Source organism: Tachypleus tridentatus, chromosome 4 (genome assembly GCF_004210375.1).
Source record: "Tachypleus tridentatus isolate NWPU-2018 chromosome 4, ASM421037v1, whole genome shotgun sequence".
NCBI lineage: Eukaryota > Metazoa > Arthropoda > Merostomata > Xiphosura > Limulidae > Tachypleus > Tachypleus tridentatus.
In genome coordinates this window covers 49,027,571-49,045,393 of record NC_134828.1, presented here as the reverse complement: position 1 = coordinate 49,045,393, position 17,823 = coordinate 49,027,571, and the positions used below count along the sequence as shown (strand labels likewise).

Sequence of the window (17,823 nt, the reverse complement as noted above, 5' to 3'; positions counted from 1 at the left end):
AGACAAGAGTTGCAGTCATGAAGGTTTTCTTAATTTGTAATCTTGGCCAGTATTCTAAAATTTTTATGTATTTATGTTGCATTTTCTCTTCATCAAATGTAATTAAACTGTCTGTATTTCTTATCTGATGTAACTAAGATAAGCCTTTAAGAATCTGCATGAATAGCTTTGTTATTAAAGCAGTTATTTTACTTCATGAATGCTTAAATCAGGTCCCCTCTAAATGTGTAACCATTATCCAGCAACAAAAGTCATTTGGCATCCAGAGTGTAAGCAATTAAACTTGAGTACTAAGAACTTTCTCTTAACTTTCAATGAAGTTTAAACAAGACATTGTATTGGTTAAATGTCTATATGCATTTTGTATCAAATAAAGAACATAGGAAAAGGTGTTCAATAATCTACTTTGTAGAACTTCCTAAACTTAAGTGCATAAACTGTAGTCTAGTATTCTGAGATACAGTTTTGCAAAACTGTATAATGTAGTAGTTCTAGTGAAATTGTTCAGTTTGCAGCATGCATGGAAGAACAACTGGAGAAGACATTTTCATGGAAGTGCATAAAACTTTGCAAGACTTTTACCTTCAGTGGAATCGGCTTAGAAGTGTAACGGTTGATGGAGGAAAAAACATGGCTGGAGTAAAGAAGGGTCTGATGGGGCTTATCAGGAAACAGTTGGAAGATCTTCAACTCCCAAGCGCTGTGTTCATACACTGCATCATACATCAGCAAGCATTCTGTGGAAAAAACTTAGATATTTCTTGCGTTCTGAAACCAGTCATTTCTGCAGTAAACTTCATTTGGGGTCATGCACTTAATCATTGCCAGTTCAAGGCATTTCTTGAAGAAATTGATTCGGATTTCTGTGACTTGCCTTATCACACAGCTCAGCTGCAGTCAAGTCTTGTCTCGTTTTTATAAGCTGAGAAGAGAAATAGACATATTTCTTATCGAGAAATATAGAGCCGATCCACTTCTGTCGGATCCAACCTGGTTGTCAAAGTTGTCATTTTTGGTTGACATCACATCCCACGTGAATGAATTGAACTTGATACTTCATGGGAAGAATAACCTTGTCTGTGATCTCTATAGAATCATTAAAGGATTTTGGAGAAAGCTGTCATTGCTTGAAGCACATTTGGAAGGAGGAAACCTCTCTCATTTTCAGTGTTTCAATGAGTTTCATGCTGGAATCACAGATGTCAACCTGGAGTTTCAGAAAAAGATTATTGGTGATTTAAATAAGCATTTTTTAGAGAGATTTTCAGATCTCAACAGAATTGAAAGTGACATTTACTTTTTCAGAATCCTTTTGATTGTATCATTATGACGTGCCAGTGGAACTTCAGCTGGAGGTCATCGATTTGCAAGGAAATGACTTGTTGAAAGCAAAACACAGAGAGGGGCAACTTATTGAATTTTACAGCTGCATACCTGAAGATGATTTTCCAAAGCTGAAGCAGTTCTAATCTGGCATGGCATCATTGTACAGAACAACTTATGTCTGTGAATAAGCATTTTCAAAAATGAAGTATGTGAAGTCGGTACATCGATCAAGGTTGACTGATGAACACTTGAAAGCAATTCTAGTGATTGGATGCAGCAATTCAAAACCGAACATTGAAGATATTTTGAAAGCCAAATGCCAATTTCATAAATCTCACTAACTTTTTTGTGGCTTAGTAAAATTCAGATATGTACTCACTATGTGCGATGTGACAATTGTTTTTGCTAATGTTACCTTCTTTGATAACCTTTTGATAAATAAAAATGTTGGTTGTATTTCTGTTTGTTTGTTATTATATGTGTGTATTGTATGCTACTCCCACATGGCTCATGTGGCATCCTAAACTTAGTGTTAACGTTTTTACAGAGCTTTCATTCTAGCTTATGAGTATTGAACATAATGATCATGATGCAGCCTTTACTTCTCATTCCCCATGTAATCTGGCCCTCTGTGAAAAAGCTTGGTGACCCCTAGTTTAGTGTGTTGACTTTATTTTGCAACAATAGCTTGGAAACTTCAAAACTTTAGAAATTATAGAAACACTAAAGCAAATGATAATTATTTTCTATCAAGGACAAAATACCATTTGGTAAGTTTGTTGAAGTTTTCTACATTTTTAGTCAGACAAGTTTCTCACATACAAAAAATTAGATTTTTTATTGAAGGTTTTTAACAGATTGACAAAAGATTTGTCTGTGAATATATCAAGACATTTTTTTTCTAGTCTGAGTGCAAAGCGATCTTTATGTTAAGAATGAAAATACTTTTCTTTAAAATCCCAAATTTGATTTGAGTTGTTCTGAAACCTCATAAATGCATTTTAAATATTTGTTCTTAGTAAAACTTCATATTTTATTCCTGTTTTTTTCTCTACCCTAATTCTGTATAAGGTTGATGAAATTGTTCAACCTTGTAACTACAAAAAAAAATCAAAATAAATTTAAATTACTCTTTTTCTCTTTCTGTGGTGACTTCAAATTGTTATGTGAAACAACAATTATTCTAAATAGCTTTAAACCCATGCAGCATACATCTATTTATACTTAAATTTTATTGTTTTATTACCAAACCATGTTTAAGTACTGTTCATGCCTTTATAAGTTGTAAATAATTTGGGAAGCAAGGAGCTCGTGTTATGCTATGTAATAACATTATCCTCAAGCTGCTTTTATTATGTTGTTGTTACTTATTTTACCTAATCAAACAGACTAACCTAAAGAGATTCCTATTTTTACATTTGGTTACTTTTATTATAAATAAAATATACACATGAAAAACAAGAAATAAAATAACTAGCTAGTAGGTTTTTTTTTGCTGTTAGTGTTGCTTATTCCTACCTTTTTTATGCTAATGGTTATAGTGCACTAAATAGTTTTTTTATCCAATAAATTAATCTTCAAATAACACAGAGTAATAACATAAACAGACAATGTCACATAGGTATCACAATTTTTCTGGTTTTCTAACTATACAAGAAGAGCCATTACAAATTCATCCAATATGTTTCCCATGGGAACAAAATGTGTGCTAAAAGAGGAATTGATAATTACTTGCTTAGAAAAAACCTAATATAATATATCACTTGATAGATTTAAACTTTGGCTTTCTATTGGTTATAAATAATGTGGTATCAAATGTGAGAGAGAATTATTACCAAATTCTGAAAGAGAAGATGTGACAGGAGAGATGTCATTTACTATTTGATTTCTCTGTAACCAAATAATATCGAAGGGTATAAAAATTATGGTTTTTATGAGCGATGATGATTTTATAATGAGTAATTTATGTTACATTTCATACTTATTGTTGTAGTTGTGAATAAATTTGCTATTTCCCTTTTTATTTTCAACAGTTTTTTTGCATTTATTTTTTTGTTAGTAAATTATAACAGATCTTACTATGAATTTACAATCAATTTATCTACTATGGATATTACCATTACAGTAAAAAATGCTACGTCTTTGCAGAGGAAGTACAGGCCTTAATTTGCAGGGAGCTAGATTCATGTGTTTGACTGGCAGTTTCTTTTTCTCTTTTCAACATGAGAGTGTTTCTGCATAAGAATACAATCAGTGTGAAAAGAATCTTAAACATACTTACCTCTATTTTCATTTATAACTATTATGCAATTACCATGTTTTTCCTTTTGCTCATCTAAGCATTGGTCTGATTATTTCTTGCTTGTTCTAGTTTTTTATACTCCACTCAGTTGCCTTTTGCAATACTTATCTCATGATGTTCTCCACCTACATCTGTGCATCCTCCATTTCCAATATTATGATCTTTCAGAGATACTTTGAATGTTATCTGTGTTTTCTAGTTGATTTTCATAAAAAGAATTAAAAAACTTTTTTCCAGTTGGCAAGCCAACTTACAGTATGAATTCCGATATTATTATTTTTGGCACAGAGGTACATCAAGCCTCTCCTATCTTACATCTCATTGCATAACATTTGGGGATTGAGGGTTATTTTCACTCATTCCAAATGTTGCTTTGCTCTAATGTAAAAAAATTTACTTGACAAACTGTTGTTCCAATCAACTGTAATCGACAAAGTCTTTAAATTACCTACCAAACGCAAACATGAGATCACTTTGGGATAAGTTGCCTTTGATTTGTTTTCTTCTGTTGGTTCATCATGAGTGTGATGTTTTGGCTTTTTCCCATTTTATTTTGAGTTTGCACCTTATTTGACAAATGAAAGGTCTGGGAGCAAAGTTTTAGTTGTGTTTCTATCCACAGATATTGTGTTTCATGCTAGAAGGTTTACTTCTCAGTTACGAGAAGGGGCAGTTATGCATTACTTGATATGTTGTTAGAACTTTGCAATTTAGCATACTGTCTCCAAATGGAAGCATTTGCTGACTCTCATATAATATATCTGCTCCTGAAATTTTGGGGTTCTAAAGTGGTGCTTGTGATTAACCTGAAAAGGTTATGTTCCCAGATGAAACAGAGTAAGTCTACGAACTTAAAACTGTAAAATCCAACATTTTGTTTTCTTTTCACATCACTTTGTTGGAAGACTTTAAGGATCACCCACTTCATTGATAATGAGCTAGATCCATTGTTATCATGCATATTAATTCAATTTTCAGCTGCTACATTCCTCCCTGATGTTGTTATTGGAGTCTTGAATGTCATCACCTACAGGCATCATAGTTCATCCCCTGTTTATGGGTTCTGACCCCAACATCAGCAAGTACATTGATAATCACAATAGATTCTATGTGTAGGGGGTTTTGCTGCTCAGGTTACATTATGTTATGCTTAAAACTTTGACAACCACTAACTATTTTTTTCTAGATCAATCATAATGTGAGAATATTATCGATCCCTCTATAACCAGAGAAAAACACATATAATTGTGGTAAATTAAATAATAATTTAATCTAAGTATGAGTTTTTTTTTTCCCTTCCCAACTTGTAAAAAATCCTTAAAGGATAGAAAAAAATGAATATTATTTTGGAAATTTACATAGCTGAATTATGGAAAAAAGTGTTATTAAAAACAGAACAACATTTATGAAGTTTAAATTTACAGATCTGTGTTATTAGTTTTTCTTGGTAATTTTAATTTATTTATAGATTTGTTATGATTACATATTCTGTAGTCTAGATAAATTGAAATGATTGTGCATTTGATATATATAAGGACTTTGTTAACTTGGTATGTTGGTATAGTTTTTATGTTACATATTAATATATGGAATTCATCTTTCTATTTTAATTTTTTTTGTAATTGTTATCTAGATGTCTTGTAATCCCAATTTTTTCAGTGTAGGGATTAAATATTTTGCTTTTTTACATTGCTGCAGTGTTTATTTTTTTCATTTCCATGAGAAATGAAAAACTTGGCTTTGGCTCTTTTTCCTAAATTGGTGATACTTAAAACCTCATTTTCTCCTGTTATATACAATTCAGAGCTCTTCCCCACAGTGTCCACTTCATTGTTAGTTACGTATTGTTGTAAGTCAAGTTTACAGTGCAAGACCCTACTGTTTGGACTAACCTTGGCTCTTTAAGTGTTTTGCCAGGCAGGTACAAACCTTTGCCCAACATCTTCATTCTATGAGTCTTTGCACATTTCTTTCTTTAGATAACTTGCTTCTGCTTGCTTCTTCCCATTTGCAGTTCATAAATCAGACTCCTTTGCTGTTACAGGAAACAGTTTGAGTGGGATTTCTGATGACAGTGGTTAAGTCCACTATTACTGTTTCTTAATATCCTTTTCATTTAGGGGAGAGTTGAGGCTTCTTTCCAACCTCAATTGGGCTCAGCCTTCTCCTCTTTGGGTTTTAGAGCAACAGTTCACATGTTCCTCATCTCACATTTCTTACAGCTTGAAGTGTTCTATCTCTTTGGGAATGTGGAATTCTTTGGAAGCTCTTGTGGGCTAATGTGCATTCCCTTTAGTGGAAACTTCTAGACTGGTGTAACTTCTGAGAACCCTGGTTTGATGGTTAGACAGAGACCAGATCACAGTGGGAGTGTTGCTTACTCATCCTCATTTTGATTTATATCTATTCGCATATTCCTCTTTAGAATGATGAGGTTCAAATTGTGACATCCAGTTAGTCAGAATCTCTTTCCTCTCACTTTTCTTGAACATTTGGTTGTTCATCACATTTTGCCCCACTTCCTTCTTTTCTTCTCATGTTATACTACTTGCCTATGTGGTCCCCATGAGGAAAATAAGGGTTTGGACAATTCAAGACTAGATCCTTTCTATGCTGATCAATTGCCATAGGGTCTAGAAGTTTGCATGGTAGGGGTTATTGGCAATCCAGTGCTGTCTCAGTATTTTGCAGTGTGTAAGTGAGCCTGTGTGATTTATTACTATCACCATCCTGGCTGCAGGTACTTTGTGTAGTTTTGGTATTAGGGGTAACCAGTGATTGATGTACAGAACAACCAATTTTTTGTGCTTTCACCAGGGCTTAGTTTTACTGCTTCTATGGTTCCCACTGTAGAAACCTTTTTGGAGATTGTCAACATGATTTTTGAGTGTTTCTAGCTGGTTACAGGAAGAACTGCTTTCATACATGAGATATAGAGTCACTAAAGGTAGGGTCATGCACACAGTGGCATGCAAGGCAATGTATTCTCTTGGTGGGGGAACACATTGTCAAGCTGTGGGAATGAATCAAACTAATTTAAATAAAAGATAGCCAACTTAGCTTGCCAATTTTTTTTATGGAAAATGCTCTGGTCTTGTCTCTTTCTTGTTTAATGAACCTGTTTTTGTTGTTGTTGTTGTTGCCTCATCTAGCTGTGCAGCACCATGTTCTTTTTTACTTGGATCTGATCTTTCATTTGGTGATACTTCTCTACCTTGCCCAGGGTAAACCAGAACTTTTGACCTGAGACCATTTTGTCAACCAGGGTGATGAGCATGTAGTCAACCATCATATTAAGCTTTGCTTCAGCTACTACCCAAATCATTGTGCTTTTTGGCCTTTATGGACAGATGGCAACTAACATATTTGCCAACTATGCTTATTTTATTTCAAAAACAGCAAATATCATAATTGTGTTGTTGTCTAACAGTCACCTTGTATCATCCAAGATGATAACTTTCAATTATTTTATTGTTCCACACTGCAGGTGCTTGTGTTTGGGATGAGGGAAGCTGTCAGTGGTGGTTTCCCACATCAATAACCCCATTGAGTGTGTGTTGGGGGAACCATCATATACATTATATGTGGTGTTTATCTGCTTAAGATGCATGTAGAATTTATTAATTGAGGCAAAGTTAATGAGCCAATCTCCAGTATATGTGCTGGCATCCAGTCAACCAGCAAGATAAGTAACCTGGCCATGAACTGTACTTCCTACCCATCTGGCATGGTTAAGGTATTGAGCCTATTGGCTTTTCTCACCTTAAAGGAGGCATTTGTGAAAAATTTAACAATGTATATAGGTTTAAAAGGTTGTAATTATTGAAGCACTTTGATGGAAAGTCGCAACTGTGAGGTGTCTTCAGAAAGTAAGTATTTATTTTATCGAGGAATATTATGTTGTTGTGTATTTACTATCTTCCTAACATATTGCTCAATTATATATGAATTTAACATTGTTAAAAATCTAGGGAACATTGAACCGAACTGTTTTTTGAAACATGTCAACATAATTAGTAAATATTCTAATACAGAATGTACAACCAGTTAATCATTGAGTGATTTAATGTTTTCATTGTTTTACCTTGTTTAACATGTTTTTTTATCTACATTAATTATATTCAGTCCAGATTAAGGTAAAAGTATCATAAAAATTACTGTAATTAAATTTCTTCCAGATTGGTTCAACTTACACCAGGTATGCTTTCCCTGACTTAAGCACATCTTTTCATGTTCCTATCTCTTTAGTCCATGCAGCTCTGCTGGAAAGTACTCTTAAGGAGACTCACAACTCTGAGGTATCTTCAGAAGGTAAGTATTCATTTTCCATAGGAATATTATATTGCTGCAAATTTTTTACCTTCCTAACATGTTCTGAATTATATACTAATTTAAAATTATTAAAATCTATGCAGGTATGATATTATTCTAGATTCTTATATCCATATCACATTACTCTGTAATATATGCTTGTCAGGCATAGATTTTCTACATGTTGATATTATTCTGGATGTTATACTTCTTTGCCATTGTCCTCTATTCTGTACTTGCCTTATCTTTTTCTGGGTTCTATACATTTAGTGTTCTAAAATTTAGTCTTTTTGCATCTGAAAAGCATATAAAGCTGATACTCAACTTTTGTGTCCTGTAAATTAATCATATAAGAATGATGACACATTTCTACTGTAAGGAATGCCAATCCATCACAAGTTAATTCCCATCCATAAGACAAGGTTTTATTGTTTTGCATAAAAAATTTTATTAAACTATATTTTGATTATGTTATACCAATTAGTATAACATAAACTCTTAGCTAATAATTTATATTTTAATAGAATACAAGTTTTAAGTGCTTAATTCTGCTAGGCAATATTGAAAAATTCTGAATTTCACCTAGTGTGACACGTAACTCATTTTCTTTAGGCATCTTTTCTCTGTTTTATCCACCACCTCTCCAAAAGATATAAAATTAAACACAAATTACTTTCTGTAAAGTCTTCATTGCTTAGGCTAACTATAATTTTTATAGCCTTCAATTTTGGTTGGTTACATAGCTATCAAATAAAACATCAAACACCTCCTGTCACATCCTCTTTTTTCGTGATTTGTTAATAGTTCTATTTTGCATTTAATTATATATTACCTATAGCCAACAGAAAGCCAAGGTTTTCAAATGACTAATCACATAATATTGTGTTGTGAACAGATAATTGTCAAGTTCACTCAGAGTACAAGTTCTGTTTCCATGGGAAAGCTTACGACTGGCTTGGATGAATTTGCAATGACTCTTGTTGCATAGAAAGTCTGAACATTTTTGAGAGTTAGGAGAAATTAGTTATTAGTCAATGTTCTTTGGTGTATTATTTAATTGACTGAAAATTATTTGGTGCATTACTACCATTAGTGTGAAAAAGTAGGGTAAGTTGTCATTGATAATCAACAGGGAAAAAAATTAGTCATTAGTCAGTGTTCTTTGGTGCATTATTTGACTGAAAATTATTTAGTGCATTACTACCATTAGTATGAAAAAGTAGGGTAAAAAAAAAAGACTGGATAAGTACTTTATTTCTTACTTTTCATGTTTATTCTTTATTTATTATTACAAACATAACAAGGTTAGATAATATCAGATTAGATAAAATTAATAATAATCAATAAAAATGTTTAACAAAGCACACATACAAGCAGCTTGGAGTAGTTTGTGGGTAATGTAATTAGTGTAATATCAACTGCACATTCCTCAAGCATTGGAGTAATTTACACATTATAATGGCACAGACAGTAGTTAGACATATCTTAAAGGGTGATAAAAAGGGCAACAAAACAATAAAATTTAATTATAAATGGATGTATACTATTACAAGCTTAAAGCTACTTTGAATAAATAAATGTAGTTACATGTTACAATTTGAAGTCATTCTAGAAAGAAAAAAGGGTAATTTAGATTTATTTTGATTTTTGTTTTGATGGTTACAAGACTGTTTATATTGAAAATCCCATATAGAAAATAACGTGTAAAATAAAGTGTTACTGAAAACAAATGTTTCAAATGTATCTAGGAGGATTCAGGAATTACACAAGAAATTTGATATTTTTGATATTAGGAAAAGTATTTTTAATCTTAACATGAAAAGTTACTTTTCACAAAGGCTATTCAAAACAAATACTCAATGCATTCATGGAGAAATCTTTATTTTTGTTTATTAAAAGTACTTCATTAAAAATATATATTTTTTGTATGTTAATCAAAAGACTACAAAATATACACTTATTGAAAGTTAGAAGGCTTAAAGCTATAAAGTACAAAAAGGCCATGTGGTTGTTTAAATTGACCTAGTTTGTGTTGAGAGAGTTAATGTAATTCTGTATTGTGTAAATCTGACATTCTGTTTTGTTTCATAGATTCTACATATGCTTGACAATATTTTGGATTCTATACCTGACTGATGTTATTCTCAATTTTGTACATGACTGACATCATTTGAGATACTTGGCTTATACTACTTTTATTACATTTCTCTGCATTCTGTTCATATCTCTGATTGATATAAGTTTCATGTGTAACAGACATTCTCTAAATTTTATAACTGAAAAACATTATTCTAGCTTTTTAGTGTCCAGTTTTGTTCTAGATCATTATTTGACTAACATCATTCTAGATTTAATACCTATTATTCCTCTTGCTGATCTACTTCATTTTGGATTCTAGATTGTTGTTTTACTTTTATTTAAATTCTGTGTGTGTTCTTTGGCTATTGTGAATTTTATATGATGTGGATCTAGATCTCATGCTTGATGTTCTGAATCTCATCTTTTTGTACATTTCTTTGAATTTTATACATGCCTGACCTCACTGTAAATTAATCCTTTCACTGTTTTTGTTTAATACAGATGAATGGATATGAACTATAGACTGATAACTCAGTTTATTGTAAATGGATGGTAGTGGAAAAAGAGTTTTACTTATTTAAATGTAATGTTAATTACAAAAAAATGAAGAATCTAAGAAACATTGTTAAATAAACATTGTTAGGAATTTCTTTGGCTGATACAATAATTTGACTGTCAATTCTAGTATTACTCGAACTTGTTCAGCTGCTGTTACAAGAAGATACAACACTGGGTATTGCATTTCTTTTAGGATTATCTCAGGTTAGTTAGTATATTTTAATTCATGTGCCCAATTGTTAAGTATATCACCTTCTGTCTTAAATAGATTAGAAACCTATAAATAATTAGAGAATAATTTTATTCTTTAAGGGACTAAAATTGCTTTATGATTTACCAACCATTAATAATATAATATAAGTTTAAAATATAGTTTTCTTTTTTTACAATCCTTATATGTCAATCTTGGTTTTGTACAAGGTAATGCTATCTTTATTTGTATGATATAAATTGATGTATTTGGGGTCTATAACCTGTAGTATTGAAACTTCTGTGAACTACTTTTTCAAGTAAAATGCTATTTTGGGCCCTTTGCACAGACAGAAAATATGAAGCATTCAGTTCAGTTCTGTTTATAGAAATCATCTCAGTTTAACTACTTGATACAGAGTAGTTTTAATGGCTTTTTTTGTTTGTATGTTTACCAATTCTCAATATTGACTAAACTTGTGTGAAGATATTATAAAAATAATTTAGTTACTATGTTATGCAGGTAGTACATCATGGAATATAGAAATCATCTCACTTGATATAAAATAGTGTTAATAGCTTTTTTTCTTTTATGTTTACTAATTTTTAATATTGACTACTCTGGTGTGAAGATATTATTAAAATAGTTTATATATGTAAAAACGGCTGGTTTGGGTTGAGAAATTTTTTATGTAAAGGAGCAAACAACGTTTCAACCTTCTTGAAGAAAGAAAGAAAGAAGTAACTGACCGATAGCTGACCACACATTTGAAGGGGGTTGTGTAACTGAGAGTAGGAATGTAGAGGGCATGCTTAGATGTTTGATTATATTTATTAATATAGGTATGAAGGTGTTCCTTTGGTTACGTTTGGGTTTGAGTTGTTGTATAAGTGTGGCTTCTTTAATTTTCTGTTTGTTTATGTTTGTTTTTTTGTTTAGTATTTGGGTGTTTTCCATGGTTATGCTGTGTTTATTTGAGTTGGAGTGTTCGAAAACGTATGAAGGTGACTTTTGTGTTCTTTGAATCTGGTTTCCATTTTTCTACTTGTTTCTCCAATATAGAAGTTGTGGCAGTTATCACATTGCATTTTATAAATAATGTTGGTGTGGTGTTTGTCAGTGTAGTTTTTACATAGGACAGACCTTAGTTTTTGAATAAATTTGGTATTAACTGGAATGTCATACTTTTTTACTAGTTTTTGCCAAATGTTGGTTATTTTTCTGCTGATGTCAGGAATATATAGTATGCAGTAGTATATGGTTTTGAGATTTTTTAATTTGTGGGATATATTTACTTTTGTCAGATGATTTTGCTTTTTGTTTAGGTGTGTGCGTATAATGTTTTCTATGGTTTGTGGAGGAAACTTATTGATGTTGATGAAATATTATTTTATTTTGTCTAATTCGTCATAAATTTTATCTGGTGAGCATAGTTTTATGGCTTTGTTTATTTGGTTTCATAGTATGTTGAGTTTTTGTTTTGTTTCATGTGCTGAGTCCCAAGGAATGTATATTCCAGTATGGGTGATTTTTCGGTGGACTTCTGTTTTAAATTGTGTATCGGTTCTTGTAATTTTGAGGTTAAGAAATAATATTTGATTTCTCTCTTCCTGTTCACATGTGAAGTTAATGTTGGATGTATAGAATTAATGGGATTGAAAAAATTAAGTGTGTGTTCTGTAGATGTGTATCCTGCAATCGTGTCTTTGTATTTGTATGTAACTAACTAAATTAAATATATAGGTAATAAATACTGGTGTATTTTATTTTTTATGAAAGAATGAAATTAAAATTTCAAAAATTTGAAATTGAAAAAAATTTGTAAATTTATTCCTTTATTTGTTTGTACTTTAAATAAACTATCAGTGTATGTCATGTTTTATATATATATAGGCCAAATTGCTCAGAATATGTGTTTGTGACTTGTTGGGGATAAATTTCAGCAATAAACAAATAGCACACAATATATGAATTTTAAAATAATATACTTAAAAAAACAAACATGTATACAAATGTGTTTGTTATGCAATGAGTTACCACAGTTGTATTTGGAACTTTAAATAATTGCCTTTTTTTTCAAAGTCTACTCAGACTAGTTTAGTTATTTTAAAACACAATTTTATAAGATAAATTATTTTTCTCTACTCTAGTATACAATACAGTATGTGATAATTTCAATTTAAAAATCACAACCATGTGATTATTTATGACTACACTCATAATTACACAGTATTTATATCCCAGAAGCGATCTGGGATATACTCCATACTATAATATATTATGATACAACAATTCTCATTTAAAACAATGGGAAAAGTGTCAAGGCTCTAGTAACATATGCAATAATATAACAATCTCCAATTCATAATTAGTAAACTAACTGTTCAATGAAAGCTTCATAAACAATTACATAAACCTGTGATAAACTATAGAAATAATTAAATTTAACACTCATGCTGTATAAACTAAATCGTGAAACCTGCATCAAAATTAAATGGTCATGTATATCTAACAATAAGCACCTTCAAGAAAAATATTTGCAACATGTTTTTAATACAATAAACAAAGACTGTTTTCAGTTTATGGACAGAATCTACACATACAGGCTGCACTGCCATTTGCAATCCCTTTGATAGCCTTGGTGTGGATTCGATAATTTTGGAGGTACAATTTCCACCTGATTATCCTTTCAGTTTTTCACCTCTGTATGATTGCAAAAGGTTGATGGTTTGTCTGGATGATGAACTCTTTCCTGTAGAGATAGTTCCAGAATTTCTGCAGGACAGATATGATGGCCAGACACTAGTTGAATTACAGAGTAGTAGTTGTCACTGTTTAATAGCTTTTTACTGGTGCATATTATGAGAGACATTCTATATTCATGTTCTTACTAAAATACTGTTCCAATTCCAAACATCTGACACATCAGCCAGAATGATGTACAGTTTGTTGTAGTTTGGCATTCTAGGGATTGGTAAACTTCCTGACATATTCAATGTTCAAAATGTCACCTGCTGTGGTTTTTCCAATTTCATCTTATTGGAGTAGCTGTTTTTAGCCAAGTCAGTCAGTGGTGCTTCAACTTCAGTATAATTTTTGATGAACTTTCTATTAACCCCAGGAAGGATCTGACTTGCTACTTGTTTGTTGGGGCTGGTGCATCTTGTATGGGGAATAGCTTCTTCTGTTGTGTGTCTGTCTGTTGGTCAACCAACTTTGTGTTTAGCAAAGTCCTGCACAGAATAATTGATGTAGCATTTAGATGGTCAATAACCAGACCTGCTGCCCTCACCTGAATAGCTCTCTGAGTTTATTCAAGTAACATTTCCATCTAGCTGTGTGGGTCAGAATGCCATTCACATAATGCTCAGTGGTGGTGGTTTTATGCAACATCTTCTTCATCAAACAGTCAAAAACTGTGCATAGTTGACTAACCCAAATGGCATCCTCTTGAACTGGTAGCATCCATCCAGTGTTAGAAATGCTGTCTTCTTTCTTGATCCTTTCTCCATCAGGATTTTATAATAATCTATTCCAAAGTTGATCTTTGTAAATAACTTGGCACCATCTGGTTTTGCCATGATAGCCTCTTGGTTTCCCACAGGTTACAATCACACTTTGTTAAGAGGTTCAGCTTTCTGAAATCTATGCAAAAGAGGTTTGATCTGTCTTTCTTCTTCACATTCAGTACTAGTGAACAGCAGGCTGAATTTGAAGGCTTAATGATTCCAACTTTTAACATTACCTTAATTTTCTGCTTGATAAGGTCTCTCATTGCCTGGGTCATGTGCTATGGCTTCATCTTGACTGGATTCCTGATCTTGGTGTTGTGTTGTGCATGGTCTGTTCTGCCTGATTGTGCTGTGAAAACATCTGCATATTTGAACAGTAGATGTTTAATTTTTTTCTGCTTACCAGCTTGTTCTTCAATGATAATAATTTCTTTTTTGTCTCATCTCCACCTAGTAGTCTTATACCTAGTAGGTTTTTGTCTTCTTTGAGGACATTGTTATCTTCTGGTTCTGTGTCTTTGACAGCTACACTTGTAATGTCCATCTGTGCCTAAGTAAATGAACTCGTGAGATCTTTCCTCTTGAAGTACCTTTACACTATAATGGCATGGTAGTTCTTGGTCATCCTATCCACTTTCACCTTATAGTCCATTCTGTTGATTACTTCCTGTACTTCTATAGGTATTTTTCACTGCAAGGTGAGTTTAGGGTTGTCTATGGCTAACAGAATCAAGACCTGTCTGGCACTGAAACATCAGTCCTTTGCCTTCTTGTCACAGATGTACTTCTGATTACCTTGAATTGCATATAGACTTTGTTGAGTGAGTTAACAGGTCTCCTCCAGTAAGTTTCTGAGGTCTAACATGTACTGGTATGTGTTTCTCACTTTTTACTCTTTTTATCCTATTTACAGTTCTTTCCATATCTGCATTGGACCTCATACTGTTGTTCCTTACAGTAACTCAAAGGGTGAAAATCCAGTACTCTCTTGAGGGACTTCTCTGTAAGCAGATAATACTGCCTGAAAGTACCTGTCCCAGTCACATGGTCTCTTCTGGTACATCTTCTTCAGTAAGCTCTTTAAGACTCTGTTGACTCTCTTGTAAAGTCCATTACATGTGTAGTTCTATAGGGTGGTTAAAAGCTACTTAATGCTGATGAGTCTGCATACTTCTTGCATCAGTTCTGAAGTAAAGTGGGTTCCCTTTGTTACTCCAGATGCCTTTTGGAAAGCCTACTCTGCAGAACACTTCCAGGAGGGCTTATGCTTTTCTATCTTCAGCAGTACTATGGCTTCTGGGTAACATGTCTCATAGTTGACTTCTGTTAGCATGTACTGGTTACCTCTGTTAGATCTAGGTACAAGTAATTTGATCAAGTCCATAGCTACTCAACTGAATGGCTCCTCTAAGAGAGGCATTTCACCCAGTGGAACCTTAGCTACCTTCTCTCTACGTATTGTCCTTTAGCAGGTACCATATAACCTGCAGAATATGATCACTTCTTTGATGACCTCCAGCCAGTGAAAGTTGCTGGTAATCTTTGCTTTTAGATGTCCTCCCACAATCGACTCATGAGCCAGTTTCATCACTTGAGTCTGATATTGTGTTAGTATTATGATCTGTTTATCTTCCCCAGTTGAAATGCTTTGACAGTTCTGGTGCAGCATTTATTTTGGCCCTATATTTTGTAAGTCCTTTTCTGCAGTGAAGGGTCTTTCTTCTGTGCTTCCTTCAGTTTTTCTATATCTACAATTGGGGATGTCATCTTTTGAAACTTTCAGGAACTTGATGTTTGCTTATTTTTCTTTTTTTGAGCTCCTTTGCTGACTGTAGTTGCCTTGTCAGTTTCCTTTCTGTCTGGTTCTTCCAAACATGTATTGCCTGGTATATTGCTAGTTACCAAGCTCTAGATGGTTGCCTCCATACATATGATCTAAAGTTCTTTTGTGTAGTGTGGAGTGTCCACACTTCGATGGTGCCAAGAGGGTCAATATCTTATCAGTCAGCAAACTCAAATGTACCTTGACTGTTATCTTGTCATCAGATACAATACTGGCTCTCACTAATGTTAACAATGTCTCATAAGAGTAAAACTACCAAATATCTAGGTTTATACATTTGCATAAATTGAACAGTAATTTTCACATGACCAACTTTCTTATTTTATTTTTACTTCACACCTTAACCTTTTTGTGTCAAAATCTGCATTTGTGTTATACATAAATCCCTTGCTAATTAATTGAATTAATTTACTTTTATAAATTGTTAAACCTTTATTGTTAGTTCTTGAAAGATTTTTATTACTTTTAGGTTAAAAGTTGAAAAAGTGATAAAGCTGTAAAGCTTATATGCACATACATGGCATATTCTTGAAATAAAACATTTAAACTGTCCCTATATGTTTTCTTAATAGCCTGAAGAAGCTGATGAACTTTTCAAAAGACTGCCTAGAACAGCTCTGGTGCTTCAGTTAGCTTCTTATTATTTTGCTCTTCAGTTGTATGCCAGTATTCAGCCTGTAACAGTTCTATCTGATGACTTCTACATTTACAGTCCAAGGTATCTTATAAAACAGGTAAATAATATTAACTATCCTTTATTTATCCTTTTGAGGTTTTTTAGTAGTGTTAGTTTACTTTTCCTATATACTTTTTTGGGTGTTATTTTACGTAACTATTTGCTGTAAACTGTTACTATCCATAGCTATTGCTTAATGAAACTACCAGTTAATGCATGTAATGTATTACAGTTCTTACACTTAAATAAATTTTGTAATATTTATGTATTTGAATTATAATTCTTATTTACACAAGCTTTTTACTGATGCTGTAAAATAAATACTTAGTACATAAGATTAAATTTCTGCTTTGTACCTTATTAATTTAGAAATATATAGGTGTTGATATAAAGGTACGATTGATTTAAACTAATAAAATCAGAGTAATTGTAAATAATAAGGAAAGTTTGTGAACTTTCATAGAACCATTTATGGAATGTTATAAAACTAAGCTAGATATGCATGATGTGATGTTTTTTTGGTGATATATAACCATGTTTTTGTTCTTAAAAATACCAAAATACCAAATGTGTTGAATAATAATGATTTGTGAAATATTTCTAATGATTAAAGAGGTTCAAGATTAAAGGAGAAAATGAGTTCTTACAGCAAAAAGGGGTGTGAAGTTGAAATTCAAGAACTATGAAGTTGTCAATAAAATATAAAGTAAACATATTCATAAAATATGAATCTCATACCTTTCAAGTATCTTTTTATATAACTTTTTTGATGCAGATTATAACAGTGAATATTTTCCTGTTTTTAACCAGATCTGGCAGGAGAATGTTTTTTCCTGATGCCTGACACCAGGCTATTGTCCTACCTTTCTCTAAGCCTGGGAAGGATCCCAAGATGCCTTTAAATTATCATCCAATTGCTTTGATGAGCTGTCTCTGTAAAACCTTAGAGAGGATGGTTAATGCTCGTCTTGTGTGGGTTCTGTTGACATTGCTCCATCATGGACCACATGATTCGACTTGAAACAT

General features: G+C 32.5%; 1 protein-coding gene across 10 annotated transcripts in view; it reads left to right on the top strand.

The window, feature by feature from the left end:
• The window catches only part of LOC143249085 (NBAS subunit of NRZ tethering complex-like), a 230,774-nt gene that overhangs the window by 142,584 nt on the left and 70,367 nt on the right, over positions 1-17,823 (top strand). For 9 of the 10 annotated variants that reach the window (XR_013027512.1, XR_013027511.1, XM_076498317.1 and 6 more), the window contains 3 exons: positions 7,807-7,939; positions 10,704-10,780; positions 16,694-16,855. Coding sequence is in view for 8 of the 10 variants with exons in the window: in XM_076498317.1 (XP_076354432.1) it covers positions 7,807-7,939; positions 10,704-10,780; positions 16,694-16,855 (372 nt within the window). In the remaining 2 variants the exon portion in view is untranslated. The remainder of the gene's footprint in view (positions 1-7,806; positions 7,940-10,703; positions 10,781-16,693; positions 16,856-17,823) is intronic. The other variant, XM_076498319.1, reaches the window with a different exon arrangement.